The sequence below is a fragment of the Cetorhinus maximus genome, chromosome 11 (genome assembly GCF_964194155.1).
Source record: "Cetorhinus maximus chromosome 11, sCetMax3.hap1.1, whole genome shotgun sequence".
In the NCBI taxonomy this organism is placed as follows: Eukaryota; Metazoa; Chordata; class Chondrichthyes; order Lamniformes; family Cetorhinidae; genus Cetorhinus; species Cetorhinus maximus.
In genome coordinates this window covers 110,398,785-110,417,785 of record NC_135889.1, presented here as the reverse complement: position 1 = coordinate 110,417,785, position 19,001 = coordinate 110,398,785, and the positions used below count along the sequence as shown (strand labels likewise).

Below are 19,001 nucleotides of genomic sequence, written 5' to 3'. Positions count from 1 at the left end.
CACCCACCCTTACAGGAGTAATCCATAAAGGCAGAGAGCTCTCTTCAGGGAGCAAATTCAAATCTGATTTCATCTATGCTGCAGCAGAAAATAACCAGAAAAGGCTGTTAGAAGGGAAGGTTAAAAGTACTGAGCCCTGTTTGTATCTCAAGGAAATCTAATGAAGCATTATTACAAAGAAAAGATTCTTGGATTTAGAATGTTACTCTCCTCCCCCAACTCCCATGGTGACACGGACAAGGAAGCTGTTGGTACCTGTGAAATTTTAACCCACTATAAGTCAATTATAGAACCAATTCACATCCTTGTGCATCTGAAAGTAATTTATGGTGTTATGACAATGCAGTTGGTAAAGGCTGAGTTATTTAAAATCCCAGAGGGAAACTTTAAACAACTGTCATAACCTATATTTTCAATTGGTATGTTTGAGATGCAGCTTTGAATTCAGAAATGAAACCAAGCTTCCAGAGGTTTTAGTATAAATTAAATTAAGCATTTATTAATTTAACAACAAATTAAACACATACACGTCTACAAATTACTACCATAGTAACTATTAAACGAATCCCCAAATTAATCACTCCCAGGTAAAACCTCACTAAGGCAACAATAACCCATAGACTTAAACAGACACAGGCAAAGCACATTGAATACGAATTCAAAATGAGTTTGGTTCCTTTCAACTTGGTTCATTTGCAGACAGTTGTAGGCTTACAGGCTAGTTAGATGTTTAAAGCATCTAACCATCACACAAAGCTCTGTTCTGTATATACCTAGCCTTCCCTTTGAATGTAAATTCTCATAGTGTCACCAAGCCCTTTGAACTCCACCTCTTATAACAATAAAACCCCTTTCATAGTACCAATTTTATTAGTAATGTAAACATATTGCTTGGTGTCTCCTCACTAGGTGCAAGATTTCACCCCCAGTGTTGAATGGTTTATTCAACAAAATGCGAATGTACCCTCTACCTTACTGTTAACATCTCAAAACTACTGTACATCAAAGTACCCAGGCTAGCTGGCTTTAATCCAATTAAGACACGCACACTCACACCCACCAACACAGACCCTACTATAAGTTCAATTTAAAATAATTTCCAATAACATTATATACATGAATATCTTCATGACAACGGCCACTCTTAAAACACAATCAGTATTGTTTCTGTAAACAAATGTGGCAGCCAACCTGTGCACAAAGTCCCTCAAACAACAAAGTTGAGGGGAAAATGTCAGCTCTCTGTTGTTCTTCGAAAAGTACCGTGAGATCTTTTACATCCACCACAGCAGACGGATGCGGCTTCAGTTTAGTATCTCATCAGAAAGGTGAAACTTCTTATGAGATAACATTCCCCCAGCAGTGTCTGCTTAAATCGAGTGATTAAGATCAAAGTGGACTTGAACATACAATTTACTGACCCTGGGGAAAAAAATTACAAACACTGAGTCAAGCTAATGCCAGCTTAGAATATAAAAGAAAACTCAAGCTTTACTCCTGGAGTCGGTATGGTTCTGGAGTTAATGCAGACTGAGCAATTCTGAGCTAATTCATGGTCGACTCATGTCAGGACCCACCTTCTTCGATAAAGGACCAGGCATATAGTCTATCTCATGTTAAGGTTACAGCAAAAAACGAGCATTGATATCAGACAGTGCAGTTCACCCTGCAAACACAAGAGGCACTGTGGCAGCTTTGCGAGCTCTCTTGATACTTTTGCCCGCCTGCCAATTTATGGAAATATTTCAAATACTTGGACTTCCTTCCAGAAATTCAAATATGTAAAAAGCTACATTTATTGTTCTCATGGGAATTGCACACATTTAAGAAACTTCCAAACATCATAGCACTGACAAGAAAATCGTAAATCTAGCCAGGCTGCAGCAATGGTATCTCGTTGTAATGTATCAGTTACATTTAAAATGTCAGAACAAATGAAAAACAACACTTGATTAAAAACAGAAAAGTTTCAGGAAAAACTCAGCAGGACTGACAGTGCCCGTGGAGAGAGAAACAGAGGCCGGGATTTTCCGCTCCCGCCCGCTGTGGGAATTCCCACCCAATGTCAACGGATATTGGGTGGCCTGTCAAATTTTCCGTCACGCCCACGATGATCCCCATCATGGGCAGGACCGGGAAATGCCTGGCCAGAGTTACCACTTTGAGTCGAATGTGACTTTACTTCGGAACTGAACTGTTTGGAACAGTTCCGAGGAAAAGTCATATTCAACTCAAAACGCTAATTCTGTTTCTCTCTCCACGGGTGCTGCTAGACCTGCTGAGCTTTTCCCGCACTTTCCGTTTTTATTTCGGATTTGCAGCATCGACAGTTTTGTTATAACAACACTTGATGTCAGTCTCCAAAACTCTCTCCATTGGCTGCAATTCTGTCCCTTACGTGCAACGTTTAAGTGCAGCATTAACTGTCACTCACTGAGGAAAGCATTATCACAGAATAGTTACAGCACAGAAGGAAGCCATTCGGCCCATCGTGTCTGCGCTGACCATCCGAAGGAACAATTTACCTTGTGCCACTCCCCGGACATCTCTCCATAGCCCTGCACCATCTTCCTTTTCAGATAATAATCCAATTCCCTCTTAAATTCCTCGCTTGAAAACGGTCTCCCTCACACTCTCAGGCAGTGCATTCCAGATCCCAATAACTCGCTGTCTGAAAAAGCTTTTCCTCATGTCGCCATTGCTTCTTTTGCCAATTACCTTCAATCTGTGCCCTCTTGTTCTCCATCCTTCCACCAATGGGGACATTTTTTTTCCCTATCTACTCTGTGCCCAGACCCCTCATGATTCTGTATAACTCGATCAAATCTCCTCTCAACCTTCTCTTCCTCGCGGAAAATAGTCCCACCCCCTCCAATCTATCTACGTAACAGAAGTTCCTTATGCCTGGAACCATTTTTGTGAATCTTTTCTGCACTGTCTCAAATTCTTTCACATTTTTCTTAAAGTGTGATGCCAAGAACTGGACACAATACTCCAGTTAAGGCCTGAACCACTGTTTTGTACAAGTTTAGCATACCTCGTTGCTTTTGTGCTCAATGCCCCTATTAATCAGCCTAGGATACTGTAAGCTAACCACACTCTCAACCTGTCCTACCACCTTCAATGACTTATGCACATATACACCCATGTCCTCTGCTCCAGCACCCCCTATCATTTAGCAATTAGACAATGGAAATTGTAGCTCATTTTATGATGCTTCAATTTTAAGTCCTTCCATTGTCCAAACAACCAGCTAGATCAATTCATGTGACATGGCTCCTTGTAAGATTGTCTCTGGCTACACCATGTTGTTACACCACCTCATTTTATAAAATGTGCTGCCAATTATTTAAATGGAGAGAGACTGCACCATGCTGCAGTACAGTGGGACCTGGGTGTCCTTGTACATGAATCAGAAACTGTTACCATGCAGGTACAGCAAGTAATTAGGAAAGCAAATTCTCTTCCCCAGCGAACAGTGGAGGTTATATCATTGAATATATTCAAGGCTAAGTAAACAGATTTTTGATTGATAAGGCAGTCAAGGATTAGGGGGGAAAGGGAGGAATCTGACTGGCCAGGATCTTATTGAATGGTAGACAAGGTTCACAGGGCCAAATGGCCTAGTCCTGCTCCTATTTCTTATGTTCTTAATGCCTCAAAAGTTGGTAAAATGTTCAACAGAAGTCAATACCCCTCAGATATGGGAAGGTTGGAATTAGCTTTTCTTGGGAAGGCTTCCCCTGTCCAATCTCTACAATGTCCTTAATGCCAATTTAATAGTTTTGGCTTAGGTGGTTTGAGTTCAGTCCAAAGGCTCTTCAGTGCATTACTGTGGGAGCATTGTCTTTTGGATAAGACGCTAAATGGAAGCTCTGCCTGCCTCTGAAAGTGGATACAAATATGACATTAGTTGCAGAATAGCAGGGAGATGTCTTGGCCAGAATTTGTCCTCCAAATAAAACAGATTAACCGTTCACTTACTCAATTTGGTGTTTGTGGGGCTTTGTTGTGTTTTTGCCTACATTACAATAGAAACCATAGAACCATAGAAAAGTTATGGTGCAAAAAGAGGCCATTCAGCCCATTGTGTCTGCACCAACCAAAAAGAGAAAAAAGAAACTAGCCACTCATTTTAATTCCACTTTCCAGCACCTGGTCCGTAGCCTTGCAGGTTACAGCACTTCAGATGCAGATCCAGGTACCTTTTTAAATGAGTTGAGCGTTTCAGCCTCAACCACCAACTTAGGCAGTGAATTCCAGACATCCACCACCCTCTGGGTGAAAACGTTTTTCCTCATGTCCATTCTAATCATTCTGCCAATCACCTTAAATCTATGCCCCCTGGTAATTGAGGAATATTGGGGGAAGCAAGTCTTCCCTGTCTACCCCAACACAGGGCCTCATAATTTTGTGCACCTCAAAAGTAAGAGATTGGTTAGGGAGCATCTTAGGGCATTCTGATGGTATGGAAAGCGCTACACAAACATAAGTCTTGTTGTTTCTGACCTCTGAGAGAAATAATTTGTACAAAAGTGTTGATTTCAATGTATGGAATCATATCCAATACATTCTTTATTCATATAGCAAGCACGGAAGTTTTTGTTATATATCATACAAAAACAAGGAAAAGATTAGCTGGTTCATCAAGTCTATTCCATCTCAAAAAGCTCATGCCAACCTGCATACACCATTAAACCCTCCCTCTCTATCCACTGCAGTCACGTAAACAGGAGAGGCAAAAACCAAAAAACCTTCAGTCATTTTAAGAGACTAGGGTTATGGAGATTAATTTATTAGAACAAAGAAGGTTACGAGGAAGTCTGATAGAAATGTTCAAAATTATGAGGGGAATTACGTAAAATGGGGAAAATAATTTTCAGTGATCAGTTGGCAACCAAGGAGCATCAGTTTATGAACACCTTCAAAAAGATGAAGTGGGAATTTAGGAGGATTATTTGATGTCATGGTAAGGGCTGTTAAAACAAGGCTAACCCTATCAGAATACTTTGCCTTATCATAACTTTTAAGAGGAAACAGGATAATCGTAGAATCCTATAGTCAATCACGCCTAGTAAACTCTGTGGAAGAGCTATCCATTAAGTCCCACATACCTATTTCCTCACAGCCCTGTGCTCTCACCTAAGCATTAAAAGATTGTGGGTTCAAGTCCTACTCCAGAACTTTGAGTACAAAAATTTAGGCTGTTGTGAAACCATGCTTTATATCAAAAATGGATTTTTGAATGTACTGGCTGGAAATCTCTAATTGAATTTTCTTAAAAGACTAAAGCCACATTCCAGTGACTTGTGGCTGCACACTTGCACCACTGCACCCTCTACATTCCAAAACCACTGAAATGGAGACACCCTGCCTATAAAGCCTCACCAGGAACAATGGCCTTGAAGGAGTGTGAATGGGGATCATCTCCTATTCCAAATAGTCATTTGTTAGTACAGAACTTGAGTATTGCTGAAAAAAGACATCTTGTCAAAGCTTTTCATCTTGCACTAATCAGGGCAATCGCAAGAATACCAATATCAGGGGAGGCAACAACTTTATACTATATGAGAAGAGAGTGCTGATTGGTTGGCAGTGGACTCTGATTGGTAGAGGTGTTGCCATGGAGAATGCACCAGTTAATGGTGACTGACAGTTAACTGCCAAACATTGTTTTAATTTAAACCAGGCAGCTTGACCCTGATTGGTCAAGATATTGCCCTGAGGAATGATTATCACTTATTTTGTTTAGCTGTTTAGCAGGCGTAATGTGTGTACATGTTCTTTTCGTCTGCAAAAAAACAGTCCTAATATATGTAACTTCCAGTACATGCAAACGTGCCACACTGCAAGTCCGACTGACAATCTTAAATTGGTTGTCAACGTAATCTTTAGCACACTGAGGGTTATTTAGCATATATTGTCCAATCATGGAATCACATCTAATGTTGGAGTTGTGTTTTGGTTGTGTCTTGAGTTTTGCAAGCGCAGGCTGATTGGGTACGGTCTGTACCATGCCCATTCCAAACAGCAGAAGGGGCAATGTTGCTCTGAAGAAGAGTCATACGGACTTGAAACGTTAATTCTGTCTTTCTCTCGACAGATGCTGTCAGACCTGCTAAGTTTTTCCAGCATTTTTTGTTTTTGTTTGGAGCAGAAGAGACATGCTGTTTGATACAATTTGCCATTCTTTGGGATGTACAGCCTACACTGGCACTGAAATTCATATACCACATTACTTATTTGTGTGATAGGCAGAACGTATTTTTGGCTTGACAACAGCATCCTGATAGTGGCGAATACCACTCGTGTTGCTACTGCATAGTGGCAGTGTGAAACAGCCAGTTTCACCTGTTGCTCTAAGGTAGACTGGGTACTTTTCAGGTCCAAAAGTGATGGCCTTAGGCCCGTTCATGAGTTTGTGTGATATACAGCGTGAAATAATCTGAGCTGGGTAGCCATCATGCCACAGGATGCCTTTGATGTGCCCTATTTCAGCATCAAGCTTGTATGATGAGAAAATGGCTCGGGCCCTATTTAGGAGGATGCCGATAAGGCCATTCTTATAGTGTGTGGAACTGTAAGAATCCCAACGCTGCATTTACCAGTGAAGGTAGGCTTGCGGTAGACCGTGTTAGAAAGCTCCCTGTCAGACTTCACAACTAATACATCAAGGAAAGGGAGTTCATTTGACTGTTCCATTTCGAAGGGGAATTTGAGCACAGGATGGTTAGTTACTCGCTGGATAATTCCTAACCTGCTCATGTAGTCACAATATTTATATGTCTGCTCCAGTTCAATTTCTAGTCAATGGTAATCCCCAGGATGTTGATAGTGATTGATTCAGTGATGGTAATGGCATTGAATGTCAAGCAGAGATGGTTAGATTCTCTCTTGTTGGAAATGGTCATTGCCTGGCATTTGTGTGGCACCAATGCTACTTCATAAAATTAATTCTTAAAACATATTTTACAATGGTTATTTACTAATTCCTCCCACTCGATGCACTGTAACATATTAACTCTACAAAAATTGTCATTTTTTTTCTATACGTTATATTGTTTTATTTGACAATTCCAACAAATAACTCAATACCAGCAAGAGGGTCCAAAAAAAAGCTCATCCAAAAATGGTCATTCATTGACTCTACAAACCAGTTCATGGGCTTGCTCATGGACTTTACCTTACAAAGATGGCCGCTCATTGAGGCACCATCTCGTTCGTTGGCCATCGACTTTACAAAGATGGCCGCTCATCGAGCCACCCTCGCACTGGTTGGCTCTTGTCCTTAGAAAGATGGCTGCTCATTGACCCGACCTCTCGTTCACCAGCCTCTGACCTCACAAAGATGGCGGCGCGGAGGAGGGGGGGAGGGGGCGCACGTGACCTAAATCCTGCCGTATTTCGAGAGCAACGGCTCCTGCTGCTGGGAAGTAGCGTAAAGTGGACCGTGTTGCGACGTGAGTCTGCTTGTGCGGTTTCCTGGAGCCGGAGGTAAAAAGGGGAAAGCAAATTAGTGTTTTGGGGGGGGGGGTTGCGTGGGGGTGAGAATGTGGGTAACGATCAGGTTGTTTGATAGTGTGGTGTCTCAGGCCCGGGTGTTCAGTGAGTCAGTCTCGGTCTCTGGGTGGGTGGGCTCAGGCTGTAGATGCCGACTAGGCCCCAGAGGTCCCGGGACACCAGCCCTGGGTCTGGTTTTGCTGCACCCGGTGCCGCTCGTTTTTGAAGAAAAAAAACTTCTCCGTTCATGAATGCGTGTCTCCCAAGGAGCTCGTTTGGGTCCCCGCGCTCCTTTTATGGACTGGGGCCTGGAGTTAAAGCTGCAGCTGGCGCAGTGCAGGTCCGCCCAGAGGGATGATGCTGGGGTTCCAATTGCCCCGATGACAGGCGGCGAAGACTAGGCTTGAGTCTATCGCTAAGGCCTCCTTCCACCGCATCCTCGACCTCTGCCACCCAGAAGGGCAAGGGTAGCAGATGCATGGGAACACCACCACCTGCATGTTCCCCTCCAAGCCACACATCACCCTGGGGGTAACCAACTCCTGGTGAAAAATTTAAGGGATGCTTTGGAATCGGCCTGAACCTGTTGGGGGGTGCCACGACTGTAAGGGGTGGTGGGGAATGTGTATCAGTTGCTGGTGCCAAGCTGCTGGGAGGAGATCGTGATACATGCAGTGCATGCACAAATTTCACTGATGCAGAATACATGACTAACAGCGTCCCAGATGGAGGCAACTTAGGATGAATGGTGCAAATAAGGTATGATCCTGTATTTTATGGAAACTTTGGTCACCCTGCACCATCCTGACTTTGAACTGTATTGCCCGTCCATTCACCACTGGGTCAAAATCCTGGGAATCCCTTCTTAACAGCACTGAGGGTGTACCTGCACAAGGTGGAATGCAGTGGTTCAAGGAGGCAGCTCACTACCACCTTCTCAAGGGCAATTAGGATGGGCAATAAATGCTGGTCTTGTCAGTGACCCCGGGTCCCATGAGCCAGTAATAAAAACAAGATTGAAGTGTGATTTGATTGAGCTGTTTCAAATGTGAATAGTAGATATGGAGAAACTATGGTGAAGAAATGAAAAGCAAGGGGACATGACCTTAAAATTGAGTGGGGATATTTAGGAGTGAAATCAGGAGATGTTTGTCCTCCCACTCCCCCCTCCACACACACCCACAAACGCATACACACAATGGGTAGTAGAAATTTGGAACTCTCTCAAAAGGTTGTGGATGCAAGGATAATTGGAGCTTTCAGGCCTGAGTTTGATAGACTTTTGTTAGGTTAGGGGATCAATGGGTATGATGTGTAGATGGAGAAATGGAGTTGAGATACAGATCAAGCGTGATCTAATCGAATTGTGGAACTGGCTCGAGGGGCTGTCAACACACATGAGCTTTCGATCTCCGAATTGCAGTTGGATGTGGAAAGTGAAGCTCTCCATCGAGATCAAGAACTTTTAAAATGATATTGCAATTCCTATTGACCAATTTAAAGGAACTGTACAAGATCTCAATCTTTAAGACTTTTGCTGTAAGAAACCAACTAAAAGCAACATTGACTAAACATTACTTAGTAGGCAACTAATACCCTTAAATGTTAGGTTAAATAAATAGGTAGTTTAGGAAAAGATTGCCCTTATTAATGTTTTAATGTGATCAATAACCCCATGCATATCCTTCCAACTGCAGTCTTTATAGGAAACCATTCACAGCCACTCCCAGATTCCAATGGGTTTATGTCTCCCTACTTTGCCAAGTTATAATGTCCTGTGACTGTCAAAAGGTGCTTTCCTCCTGCTTTGAAAATTCCTGAAAGCACTACCAGAAGTAAAGTCCACTCTGGCGATTTTTGCCCCTGGCCTCAGCAGGGCAAGTCTTTCAGAGCCTTTAGAATGCCACAGGATGCATTTATTTGACCAGAGACCACCATCTCTCCCACCTGCATTCTGCCTGGTACCTTGCCAAGGAGGCTCTGGCTTCTCCACTCTGCTGACTGCACATAGGTACATAGGAACAGGAGTAGGCTATTCAGGCCATCATGCCTGCTCTGCCATTCAATTAGATCATGGCTGAACATCTATCCCAATACCACTTTCCTGCACTATCTCCTTATCCCTTGATATCATTAGTTTCCAGAAATCTATGTATTCCTGCCTTGAACATGCTCAATAATTGAGCTTCCACAGCCTTCTGGGGTAGAGAATTCCAAAGATGCACCACCTTATGAGTGAAGAAATTCCTCCTCATCTCAGTCTTAAATGGCCTACCCCTTATCCTGAGATTATGTCCCCTGGTTTTAGACTCACCAGCCAGAGGAAACATATTATTTACATCCACCCTGTCACGCCCTTTAAGAATTTTGTAAGTTTCAGTGAGTTAAGCCCTCATTCTTCAAAACGCTGGTGACTTCCATTTCACTCCCTCTGGTGAGTATATCCCTCCTTAGGGACCAAAACTGTACACGGTGCTCTAGGTGCGGTCTCACCAAGGTTTTATACAACTGCAGCAGGACTTCTTTACTCCTATGCTCAAATCCCCTTGCGATGAAGACCAACATACCATGTGCTTGCTGCACCTGCATGCTAACTTTTAGTGACTCATGAACAAGGAAACCCAGCTCCCTTTGTACATCTGCACTTCTGAACCTCCCACCATTTAAGAAATATTCTGCCTTTGTGTTTTTTCTACCAAAGGGAATAACTTCACACTTATTCACATTATATTCCATCTGCCATGTTTTAGCCCATTCACTTTGGGCGTCCAAGTCTGCTTGAAGCCTCCTTGCAGCCTCTTCACAATTTACACTTTGGTGGCATCAGCAAATTTGGAAATATTACAATTGGTCCTCGCATCCAAATCATTTATATAGATTGCAAACAGCTGTGGTCCTAGCACTGATCCTTGCAGTACCCCACTAGTAACAGCCCGCCATCCTGAGAATGACCCATTTATCTGCACTGGCTGCGGCCTTCTGTCTCTGAGACCTGTCTCTCTCACTCTATCCAAAATTTCAGAGACCGAAAGTCCGTTTGCAATCAGCCCAGCTGCTCTTGCCTTTGATTTCAGGTGTGAAATACAGCATGTAGGTTCTGATCGCCTCTGACCTGGCCCGCCCTCCCTCATGGTAACCAAGCCACACAAGTTTGTTGTCAGGTGGAACTCCTAGCAGATCAGATGACTCTCTTCATTCCTCCATTTTACTTTGAATTCCAGAGACAGAGCATTCCAAAACATAGTCATATAAAATCTCTCATTCATAAAGCCCACAGCTGCATTTATTTTAGGAGGACTGGTTTCAAACCTGACTAGGTCTGTAACCACAGTATAAATGTGTTTGTCAGTGCTCCAGGTTCCAGAATCCTCTTCCCAATTATAGGCATGGGAGCACCACCACTTGCAAGTTCCCCTCCAAGTCACACACCATCCTGACTTGGAACTATGTCGCAGCTCCTCTGTTGTTACTGGGCCAAAACCTGGAACTCCCTAAAGGCACTGTAGGAGTACTTTCAACACAGAACTGCAGTGGTTCAAGAACATGGCCCACCACCATTTTCTTAAGGTCAGTTAGTGATGGTCAATAAATACTGGCCTTGACAGTGATTCCCCACATTCTGTGAATAACATTTTTTTTAAAAATGTATTCAGTCTTGTAATATCCAGGGGATTAAAACTGTCTCTGGAAATGTGAAGTCCCAGACTAAGTAAGCTCTCTGACTGCACAGCAGACATGAATGCAATATGTCCTCAGCTCACTGCACATTTTAAACGCATCCTGACTGCTCCCTAGTGGGCTGGGCAGTCCACATGATTCAATGTCTATGAGTTGGTTATCCTATAGGTAATAGTTTACTATCATTGCCTGTATGTGATGATGAGCTGGCAGATCCCAATTCCCTTCCCCTAGTCTTCAATTACATTTTAATGTTGGCCTAGAGCTATGAAACCATCCTTGACTTCTCACTAGGCTATAGTTTCATCTAAGTGGTGCAGATCCATTCCATTGAGGTGGTTTCACATAACTTGGCTTTAGTGGAATTAACTTGACAGATGCTGTCAGTTCTTTGTAGATTGATTTCTGATGCACTTCACATTGATGCAGAAGTGATAATGTAACTGTCCCATTGTGGTACAATTATACTATTGGCAGTAATTTAGTGCATTTGGGCAGAAGTGATTAATGATTTAGACTAAACCAGCATACAAATAACATGAAAATTGGCTGTGTGGTTGATAGTAAGGAAGAAAATCATAGACAACAGGAAGCCACCAATGGACTGCCAGTTGGGCAGAAAAGTGGGCAATGGGGTTGAACCCCGAGAACTGTGAGGTAATGCATTTCAGGAGGACAAACATGCTAATGGAATACACAATAAATGGTAGGACTATGAAAAGTGTGGAGGAACAAAGGGACTTTGGTGTGTATGTCTACAGATAGCTGATGGTAGCAGGCCAGGTAGATGAGATGGTCAAGAAGCAATACGAGTTACTTTCCTTTTATTGGCCAACCCTTGAATAAAAGAGCAGGGAGAACTGTGTAAAATGCTTGTTAAATCACAACTAGCGTACTGTGGACAATTCTGGTTACAGCATTACAGGAAGGATGTGATCACACTAGAATGGGTACAGAGGAGATTTGAGGGTGTCGCCAGGAATGGAGAATTTTGGCTGTGAGAAAAGATTGGATGAGCTGGGCTTTGTTTTCTTTGGAATAGAGGACACTGAGGGGAGACCTATTTGAGTGTAAAAAAAGAACTGAGAGGTCTTGAGGGAAGGATAGGAAGGATGTATTTCCATCCATTGGTTTTTCTCTACCATTTAGCCTATTTCGATCCCCCACCCCACCTCCACTAGGGCTACCTGTCCCTTGCTCGTCCTGCTTTCTACCCTTAATGTCCCCATTAGCACATTTCTTAGCTAATAGCACCACCGTCAACACCTCTTTGTCCTTTTGTCTATGACATCTTTTGGCAATCTCCACCTATCACTGGCCCTCTATCCAGCTCTATCTGTCTCACCCCCCCCACTTAAACCAGCTTATATTTCATCCCTTTTCTATTTTTCCTTAGTTCTGGTGAAGAGTCATTCAGACTCGAAAGGTTAACTGTATCCCTCTCCGCAGATGCTGTCAGACCTGCTGAGTTTTTCCAGGTATTTTTTGTTTTTGTTCTAGATTTTGAGCATCCGCAGTATTTTGCTTTTATCATAGATTTAGAGTAATTGGTGGAAGGGTTAGAGGGCGCTGAGGAATTATTTTTCACCCAGAGTGTTGGGTGGGTGGGGGGAGGCGGGATGTGGTGTGGTGATGTGTGGAATTCACTGGCTGAACGGGTGGTAGAGGGAGAAATACTCATTGCATTTAAAGCTTGCATATGCATTTGTGGTGTCATAACCTATAGGGCTACAAACCAAGGGATTAGACTGGATATTTCTTTTTCAGCTGGCATGGACACGATAGGCCGAATGGCCTGCTTCTGTGCTGTAACACTCCCTGCATTCCTCTAAAGCGTAAGTGGACCATGCCAAGTTATACTGGCTCCTTGCAAAGCTTTAATCAGGGAAACAGAGCATTGCAGACTGGAGCAATAATAACTTGTGCCTTAAATGTAATGAAAGATCCCAAGATGCTTCACAGGAGCGTTATGAAACAAAATTTGACATCAAACCACGTAAGGAGATGATTAAATGACCAAAAGCTTTGTCAAAGAGGTAGGTTTTAAGGAATATTTTGAGTGGTGGAGAGAGTTGGGAATTTTAGAACTTAGGACCTAGGCCATTGAAGGCATGGTCATCAATAGTGGAGTGATTCAAATCAGGGATGCTCAAGAGGCTAGAATTTTATAAGCACAAGGAGCGGGAGTTGTTTTAGGAGGAAATTACAGAGATGGGAGGGATTTGAAAACTAGGATGAGAATTTTAAAACTGAGGCGTTACTTAACCATGAGTAACTCGGTCAGTGAGCACAAGGGTCGGGGGCATGGTCCGAGTTCAAATGCAGGCAGCAGATTTTTGGATTAGCTCAAGTTTACAGTGGTAGGCTGACCAGGAGTAGATATTTGTGACTTTGAACATATGCACTGAGTTCTATTTGTTGGCCTCCATGTCCGCCGATAGTTTTGAGCAGCTACTTTTTTTTTCCTAATTTTCAAGTCGTAAATCTGTGCCAAACTGGGTGTAGCTACTACAAGCAGTGTAAAGGATTTTTTGAGGATATTCATCCACATACAACTAGAAAAATGGCAAATCACTGCCTGTTTGTGGAAATGGAACTGCAGTTGTATTTTTTCTTTCCCTGCATCAAACAGACATATATAATGTGGGAAAATGTGAAGTTGTTCACTTTGGTAGGAAGAATAAAAATGCAGGGTATTACTTAAACAGAGAACGATTGCAGGATTCCGAGGTGCAGAAGGATCTAGGTGTTCTAGTGCACGAGACACAAAAGGTTAATATGCAGGTACAGCAAGTAATTAAGAAGGCTAAAGGAATGCTATCCTTTATTACGAGAGGAATTGAACGTAAAAGTAAGGATGCTATGCTTAGTTATGCAGGGCATTGTTGAGACCGCATCTCGAATACTGTTTGCAATTTTGGTCTCCTTATTTAAGGGTAGATGTAAATGCATTGGTGGCAGTTCAGAAAAAGCTTACTAGATTGATACCTGGAATGAGCGAGTTGTCTTACAAACATGAATTAGGAGCAGGAGTAGGTCATTCAGCCCTTGGAGCCTGCCCCACCATTTGAAAAGATCATGACTGATTGGTTTGTGTTTCAAATTCCACTTTCCCATGTACCCCTGATAACCTTTGACTGCCTTGTCAATCAAGAATCTATCCAACTCAGCCCTAAAAAGATTCGATGACCCTGCATCCACTGTTCTCTGGGGAAGAGAATTCCACAGACTAACGACCCTCTGAGAGTGAAAGATTCACCTTATGAATCATAGAAAGTTTACAGCACAAAAAGAGGCCACTTGGCCCATTGTGTTTGCGCGGCCAAAAAATGAGCCGCCCAGCCTAATCCCACTTTCCAGCATTTGATCCTTAGACCTGCAGGTTACAACACTTGAGGTGCCTATCCAGGCACCTTTCATCTCAGTCATAAATAGGAGACCCCTTATTTTTAAAGTGTCTTTAGTTCTAACCTATGAGGGGAAACATCCTCTCAGCATCTTGAACAAGTAAAATCGTGCATCATCTTGTTTGACAGAGTAAAAAATGCAGTTGCCAAAGATCTGCCAGAATGTGTCTGCAGCTAATTGCTCCCAGCATTTTTACTGATACTGTGGCTCAAATTTATTTTAATTGTGAGCTAGACTGAAAGCCATAAAGGTAGGAAATTACAGGAAAGTGTTACTTAAGAATGGCTTTGTTTTTCTCCCCTAGTTTAATGGTTTTAAATTTTGAATTTTTTATTTAAAGTATTTGGTATATGCACTAGCCCATGGCTGAATATTATATTTTCTCTTACAGGTAGACAAGTTCCTATATACATTTGGGTGATGGCAAGTCGGTTTGTAAGGAAACTTACTGTATTTGCCAGCAAGCATAGAATAAAATTGCTGGCTGTTTCCTGTGGAGGGCTGTTTGTTGCCAATGCCTTCTGTCATGTTTTCCCCCAGCGGACATATGGAAAGTTGTACCAAGCTTGGACAAGAGGAGTCCCTGCTCAGCTTTCAGACAAGTTGCAGGATACTTTCCAAGAGGTGCTTAAAGATGCCGGAGTGGATTCAACACAGAATTACACAGCGTTTGCTGCCTTCAGCTTTCAGCCAGTGAGTGCGGGCGTTCCTTGGTTACCAGCTGGTGCCATCATTGGCATCCCTGCCAATTTCAATAGCACAGATGACGAAGGGAAAGGGATAACTAATCGAATTGTCATGATCAATGGCAGGGACGTCAAGTGGGACAGTGAGGTTGGAAAAGCCCTCCGAGAATCCCTCACCTTCTCATCTGACGCACAGAAGTTTGCCATTGCAAGAGAGATTATATATTTGCAGAGTAATAGCCCCATCATTCATTCACTGGTAGGATCAGCCTGTTTAGCAGGCACATATCTGACTGGGCTGGCAGCAAAACAAGCCCTTGGCCTTTACTCTGGCCCTCTATTATTACGTGGCTTTTATAACCTGTCTGTAGCAGCAATAGGACTTGTGGGTTATTTTCTTCTTTCTGATGCAGTTAGTCACTGGCTTGACTACAAATCAGACCGCCACACAGCTACAATATCAAAGAACTATGCGGAGGGAGGCATTGAGTTTTATGATAAAGTACTTGCACGAAATAGAACGTTTCGTTCTCTGCTGGGCAAAAAAGGAGTGGAAATGTATGCAACAAATGGAAACCTGTTCCCAAAACACTGGTTCAGACTAAAACATGCTCCATATACTTCCAGAAAAGAGATGATTGAAAATACTCTGAAAGATTGCTGGATGTAAACTAGTGTATGGCACCTCATCTATCAACTTAGACATTTACTTTCTCCACCACAAATGTACAGTAACAGCAGTGTGTACCATATACAAGATGCACTGCAGCAACTCATCAAAGCTCTTTCAACATCACCTTCCAAACCCTCAATCAGTACCTAGAAGGACAAGAGCAGCAGACGCGTGGGAGAACCACTATCTGCAAGTTCCCCTCCAAGCTACTTTCCATCCTGACTTGGAACTACGTTGCCATTTCTTCATTATTGCTGGGTCAAAATCCTGGAACTCACAGTACTGTGGGTGTACCTGCAGCAGATGGACTGCAGCAGTCCAAGAAGGTGGCTCAGCACCACCTTCTTGAGGGCAGTTAGGGATGGGCAACAAATGCTGGCCTTGCCAGCGACACCCACATTCCATGAAAGAAAATAAATGATCTGATGGTATTTATTTGCATAAGTATCATGGGTCAGTGAATTCTCTTCAATTTCACTTTGCTCTCATCCCTAGTTTTTGTGTTCCTCTGGATCAGTTTTGCTTTCTCCTCCTCTTCCCCCCCCCCCCACCGCTTTCTTAAAAGAGAAGTATCTCCGTGCCATCTCCCAGCATCACTACAATTTTGTAGTCAGCAAGCTCTGTCCCTGCACTTTACATTGAAGTGAGCCGGTACAGTGATTAATAATAATGTCAGACTCGCTGGTGGTTTTGCGACTTGCCACCAGTTGTGTTGCTGAAACCTACGGCATTCACTTTTATAGCAGAGAAGTACATTAATCTGATTTCATGAAATGTAAACACATTATACGAAAAGCAAGAAACAGACAGGCTGGTATTCTGGAGTGTTGGGTTTTTTTTTTTGCCTTTTGGTGACCAAGAAGAAATCTATTAATTTTTCTCATGTTACTAATCCATCAGTGTGATGATTTTACACAGGCCTGAGTTTTTTGGATGGCGGGGGCTCTCCTGCCTTCATCCGAAAAGTCAGTGGGGAACACATCCCCACCGACTCCAAGTGCCCCGCAGCTGTTTCGTGCTCGAATGAGCATTAAGTGGCTGCAGGCGGAACTTCTGCCCATCTGATTGGCCATTAGCTCTCCAGCCCCTGCTGCGACAGTGCTGCAGTTGGCTAAAGAAATTCAGGAGGACACCCCAAGACTAAGGCTGAGCACTGGAGGCCCAGGTAAGTTCAAGGGGTCCTGGGGCAGGGAGAATAGGGAAGACCTTGGGGGGGTGGTGAAGGGGTCGATCATGGCCTCAGGGAAGAGGCTGGGGTGAGGAGGAGAGGTCACCTGCTGCTTCCTGCCTGAGATGTAACTCTGATGATTTTCAGCCTTCCCCTACGCAGCTTCAATCCTCCTGCCAGCCTAAAAATTGAGGCTGGGCAGGAAACGGCCCTTGGGACAAGGTTGAGTTTCCTGTCCGAGGGCTTGACTGCCCCAACATAAAATCACTATGAGCGGGACAGGCGGGAAGCAGGAGGGAATCCCGTCCCTTCAACTTCATGTGTTTCCACCAACCACCCCCCCCCACCTGCCTAAAACCCTCCGGTGGGGGAGCGCAAAGTTCTGGCTATGGTCTTTTGGAACATGTAGACTTAAATCTGTCAGCAAAGCTTTCCTTCTTGCCCTCTTACATTGATTAGTAAGGGAACGTTTTTGTTAGGTGTTGAAGATCTATCAGAAATCCCCAATTAAGCATTGTGGGTTAAAACAATGAAAACAATTGTAACTAAAAGAGCTGAATTTGAATGCCAGCCTTAATTGATAGCCAACTCTTGAATTTGCCTAGAAGGGTGAATTTCTACAGTCTGATTGCCAGTGGGCAAAGCTTATCCAAAAAGGATCTCCATTCATATTGATGAAGTAACTAGAGTGCAGAAAGGCATATTGTGTGTGGCTGGAACACATCATTCTCAGTATCAGAAATCCAGCAATAGGATGGATCTGGGTAGTTAGTGAGGATGGGAACATTATGAAGTATTAACTTGCCCAATTTTCCATGACATTTGATATTTAAGATGATTTTGAAATCAAACAGTACACATGAATCAGGAATGTAAATGCAGGAAGAGAAAAGAAATTGGCTGCCTTGTTAGTTGACCCAAAGTTTGAGACTTCCAAAATTATTGAAAATAAGTGTTCACATTAAATAAGGGCCCAGTGTATAAGTACCAGCTGGGTGTTAGGAGGCTGAATGGACTTTGTGATTTTTACAGGTGCTAACAAGGCATGTTTTAAAACCTCTGCGGTCTGATAGGAAGTGCTTCAAACTTGATTCTTCCTACCTTGAGTTCTCATTGTGCTGATCGTTGAAGGTTTCACAGACATGTGCATTTCGTTATTGAAAGTGCTACACTCCACAGTTAAAATCATTAAAATGTTGGAAATGCAACATGTGCATCCTGTCTGAACAATCTGTATTTTTTTTTTAAAAAGGAATGTTTTGGGATGCTTCCACAGGGCCGGCTCTCTTTCTCTTGTTGCACTTTTTATTTGCATAAATTATAACTGACTGTCTTCCATAACTTTTATGCTGACTGCAATGGTTTGTATAAAATAAAGAATTGCTTTTTCTAGCACTCTGAGCTGTATTGGACCCCATGTCTCATTGAAAGGCCAGTGCATTTAGCCACCAAAACTCGCCCTGTAGAAAATTGATTAGTTGTATTTGCAAGATGAGTAGGACTTGATTTATACCAGCAGACTGTTTTGAAAAGGGGCACTGCCATTATGTATTAATTATGTAGAAACAATATCTAAAGTAATACAAACTCGAAGGTGGACCATCAATGAGTATAGTTCTGTTGCTTAGACAGAGCACTAGGCCAAGAATGCAAGCCCCAGAATTCCAAACAATGAGCTGTGCCAAATTTGTGCCTGTTGTTGCTCTACAGACCTGAACCCACCAGAGATTTTGTGAGTCACCTCATTTGCTTAACCATTGTAGATGGAGTGCAGATCTTGCCTAAAAACAGTCATTTTCGAAGTGGAAATTGGAGCCTAGCCTTAGCAAGTCTCGCTAATAAAGGAGTTTTGAATAAAGGAGTTATATTTGTTATTTACCAATCTAAT

The 19,001-nt window shown here is 42.9% G+C and overlaps 1 protein-coding gene across 5 annotated transcripts; it reads left to right on the top strand.

Annotated features, from left to right (window-relative positions):
- Positions 1-7,372: 7,372 nt before the first annotated feature.
- On the top strand, positions 7,373-18,508 carry tmem177 (transmembrane protein 177). Of its 5 annotated transcripts, XM_078552595.1 has the most exons (4): positions 7,414-7,494; positions 10,850-11,067; positions 12,905-13,013; positions 14,978-18,508. In XM_078552595.1, the coding sequence occupies exon 4, from the start codon at positions 15,007-15,009 to the stop codon at positions 15,940-15,942; it is 936 nt and encodes a 311-aa protein (XP_078408721.1). In that variant the 5' UTR covers positions 7,414-7,494; positions 10,850-11,067; positions 12,905-13,013; positions 14,978-15,006; the 3' UTR covers positions 15,943-18,508. The 5 variants fall into 5 exon arrangements, with proteins under 5 accessions (XP_078408720.1, XP_078408721.1, XP_078408723.1 ...); XM_078552597.1 differs by lacking the exon at positions 12,905-13,013; XM_078552596.1 differs by lacking the exon at positions 10,850-11,067 and having other exon boundaries at positions 7,426-7,494.
- The last annotated feature ends 493 nt before the right edge of the window (positions 18,509-19,001 follow it).

What these genes read in the sequence shown, in the direction of transcription:
- tmem177 (XM_078552594.1), top strand. Translation starts at nt 15,007, where the DNA reads ATGGCAAGTCGGTTTGTAAGGAAACTTACTGTATTTGCCAGCAAGCAT.